The 3,702-nt window shown below is 53.9% G+C and overlaps 1 protein-coding gene across 1 annotated transcript; it reads left to right on the top strand.

Moving 5' to 3' along the window:
• Positions 1 to 406: 406 nt before the first annotated feature.
• On the top strand, positions 407 to 559 carry VOLCADRAFT_69449 (uncharacterized protein; the record flags this gene model as incomplete). Its single annotated transcript, XM_002958388.1, has 1 exon — positions 407 to 559. A coding segment is annotated over one exon (153 nt), but the record flags the coding sequence as incomplete, so codon positions are not given.
• Between the last annotated feature and the right edge of the window lie 3,143 nt (positions 560 to 3,702).

The raw sequence follows: 3,702 nt of genomic DNA, 5'->3' as shown, positions 1-3,702 counted from the left end.
TTTCCTTTGGTTCGATATTTTTCGTTTTGCGCCCGGCCCTGTGTGACGTGTACCCACTTTGACCTGCGAACCTGTGCCGTCACCAGCAGAGGGGATCGAGGCGCAGCATCAGTCCCTCGTCCCGGCATTGTCCGCTGCAGCTCTTGCTTTGCAACAGCCGCAACAACCAGTCCCACCCATAGGTGCTACAGCAGCGGCAGCGGAACGACAACAGGGCGCCGTACAACCGCAGCAGCTCAGCCGCGCACACGCGTCACCTGCCGCTGTCGCCCAACAACAATGCCATCAGCAGCAGCAGCAGCTGCCGCCATCAGGTCCGTCAGCCCACATTCACCACAATAGCAACAATACGGCTACTGCTACTGCTACTAACAACCACCAGCATGTGCGCACACGGGCGGAGTGTCTGGAGCGCTACCGCGAGAAGAAGGCGCGGCGGCTGTACACCAAGAAGATCCGGTACCAACTGCGGAAGATTAATGCGGACAAGCGACCCCGCATCAAGGGCCGGTTTGTCAAGAAGGTGCGCAGGAAGCCCACCCGGTTTGAGAGTGCTTAGTAAGAGAATCCTCTCCTCTCCTCGCGATTGCAATTGTCGTTTCGCGTTGAAATTACTTAGCGTGAAGTGCAGCGCCCACAAACAACCCTGGGTGCCAGCCGCCTCCTGGAGGTGCATCCATGGATGCAATAAGAAAGGATGTGGGTGTAGCACTTGGCACTTTGGTGACCGTATGGGCCCTGCTCTTTGGACACGTCGCCATACGCTTGGCCACATCGTTGTGTCGTACACAACTGCACGGCCGAGTACCTGCCTAGATATTCGTTGTCCTCTTGAAGCCCGGCGGGCCCCGACTTGCCGCTCTCCTACGCCCAGCTACACCTCGCGCTCCAACCGCATTTGAGTAGCCCAATGGCTGGCGTTCCCCTTTCCCCTTGCCTTCTTTCCTTCCCTGCCCATTTCTCCTCCCTTCTGAACTCCAGGAGGAGCTGGCTGAGTTCCTTGCAGCGCAGAGGGGAGCAAGTGGGGCCGCCGCTGCGAGGGACGAGGCGGATGACCCGTATTTTGGGGATGGTGGGATGGACACCGACGAAGAGTAGCCGGCTGGGGGGGGGGCCCTGTCCGTGTCCCGTACGCAAAAGGGGTGTGTGTGTGTGGACGCTCTTCCGTCCCTCGCTTGACGTCGCGTTAGTCGGATGTTATGTGTTGTCAGCAGCAGCAGCTGCGTGAGCTCTTATCCCGGTGACGTGAGCTTCCGAAGGCTGGCTGGACCATAATTAAATTGGGGGGCCCAGGCCTCACCTACTTATAACGGGGCCGGGGGCCTCATCTAAATATAACTGGACCGCGACTTGCTAAACCAGCTCCCAGTAGGAGAGTGCGGCCCGGATAAGAACGTGTTTTCTATCCGAAACAATATTGTACGTTCTAGCTGGCATTAGGTTTTTATGCAAAGGCTGTAGAGCCTTGCTTTTTTCCTGCTCTGTTTTTTTTGAACTGTCGTGTCACATACGTATACATATACGGATGCAAGGAGCGAGTTTCAGATTACGGCGTGGATGAGAAGTGGGCGAAGAAGAGCGGATAGGTGAGGGTGGAGTGTGTTTTGATCTCCAGCTTGCGGCGGTTTCCAGACGGAGCAGACCTCCGTTAGCTCAATGAGAGAGAGAGAGATGCTGGAAGGATGGAAACCACGAACTATGCATGTCGTCAGTCGAATCACCGCCCTCTACACGCCGCAGGTTCTTCCAGCCGGAAGGGGAAGAACCTGATTCGTATACTGCATTTGCATAACAGGCGAAAAAAAGGTTACTGAAATCGGAGGTTTTGTGTTGAGAATTGATGTGCACGGGCTTGCATTGCTGATTTGGATTTATATGAAATGGAGCAGTTGCTGGATGGACTCGGGTAATGTGGAGTTGCGGAGACTAATGTGGGGTCAGGGGCACGAGTGCGATGCTGCGGCTCTGCGGCTCCGTCCTACCCACCTGACGTCGTGGATCCTGCAACCGCCGGCTGCGGATGTTTGGCCTTTTTCGGGGGTAGTGCCAGTGCCTCTGTAATGGCTCTTGTGTTGATGGCGGCCCGGCGGTCGCGGTTGGGGCCTTCTTAATCCTGGCATTAAGGATGCACAGGCTGTCACCTGCGCGTCCAGGAGATTCGTGAGCTGCTTCTGCTGTTGTTGTTGTTGTTGTTGGCAAATTGTTGACAATTATATCGACACCTGTTGCTGCGGTCTATGCTCGCTGGGGGGCCTAACGCTGGTTGGGAAGTTTGTGTGACAAGCGGGTTCCATGTGGGGCCCAAGTAGACGTTATTGAAGTCGTCGCATGCCCTCTATAAGCTATGCACGCCTCCTCGTGTACTGACATGATATGACATGATACGATGATATGATATGGAATTATGACATTAATATGATCTGATATGTGCGGAGGGGGCCGTCGGGGGAGAGGAGGTGAAGCTTTGGCGCTGTTGGCCGGGCATACATGACACGGCTACTAGCTATGTGAGTTAGCATGATGCACCTGCGCCAGTGGGGATATCGGTCATCACAGCTTTGTGTTGATGTTGTGCTCTGTGTTTTGTGGTTTTAGAGGAACCATTTCAGCCATGAAGCATTTGGATAACACATTCCTACTATTACTGGGGGGCTGCATGTGCGCCGCCTGCGTCATTGTACGACGCGGGGCCCCATGTCCCATCACTTCACAATTCTTAATTTGGGTTAGTGATGGCCCTAAGTTATACTTTGATTGTATCTGATTCTTAAGGTGGACTTCCAGGTCACGGAAGGTGGGGGTGAAGCAGTTCACGTTGCTCGTACTGAACTACAATCCGCGGGGGTTACCACGGAGTTCAGCTGTTAAGTACAGCTGCAAGGTGACGTCAGACTGCCCGGCTGACGTGATCCACAGGCGGGGACCACGCACCAGCTGCAGAAACATACGTCCAGGGAAATTGTGTCGCTCGCTCGGTTGTCACTATTAAGGATGTTTGTTGCTTAGCTTTGCATCTTTTTGGCGTTTGCAATGTCAAATATGCCGGCAAACCTCAGTGTTTGGCGCTACTACCTGTTGGAGTATTGACACTGGAGTAGGGGTTTTGTCGGGTTTAGTTGAGCATGTAATCCCCAGAGAGCTGTCACACGGCGGGTTGGCTGTGTTTCGGCTCTCCTTTCTTGGGCTTTGCGGCGGAAGAAAAAACGTGGCCGGTGGTGGGAGGCATACATTAGAAGCGAAGCCAAGAAGTATTGTGTGCCAACGAAGGGATGAGGCCGCTTTCTGGACTACGGATGTGTGGCATAGATTCGTTGGGCCTTTGTTCTTGGGGCATAAATATTACAGATTTGCATGCACTGCACGCTGTTACAATTTCTGGACGGGTTTGCGGATATCAAGTCACCTTGAAAGGAAATGGACGCGGATTCTGATGATTGCACGGTTTTTTTCTTTCTAGGAAATGGCACGGCTCAGCAGCTACATATATGATTAGAGGCTTGGGTACTACATCCGTACATCGTTTTCGTGGGCTCGGCTAACACTTGGCCTGTATGAGAACCTAACCCCAATTAGTACCAACATAGCTAGTTGAGCAACTGCTTTCCCGCGGCCACATGCCCTCGTTCCCATGTGGCCGATGTAGTTCATGAGCACGGGGGGTACTGACATGCCTGGCAGCTATTCGCCTCTCCCTCCGCTGCA

This window comes from Volvox carteri, assembly GCF_000143455.1.
Source record: "Volvox carteri f. nagariensis unplaced genomic scaffold VOLCAscaffold_93, whole genome shotgun sequence".
NCBI classification, from domain to species: domain Eukaryota; kingdom Viridiplantae; phylum Chlorophyta; class Chlorophyceae; order Chlamydomonadales; family Volvocaceae; genus Volvox; species Volvox carteri.
Note: the sequence above shows the minus strand (reverse complement) of the source record. Positions and strands in the feature narration are given on the sequence as shown.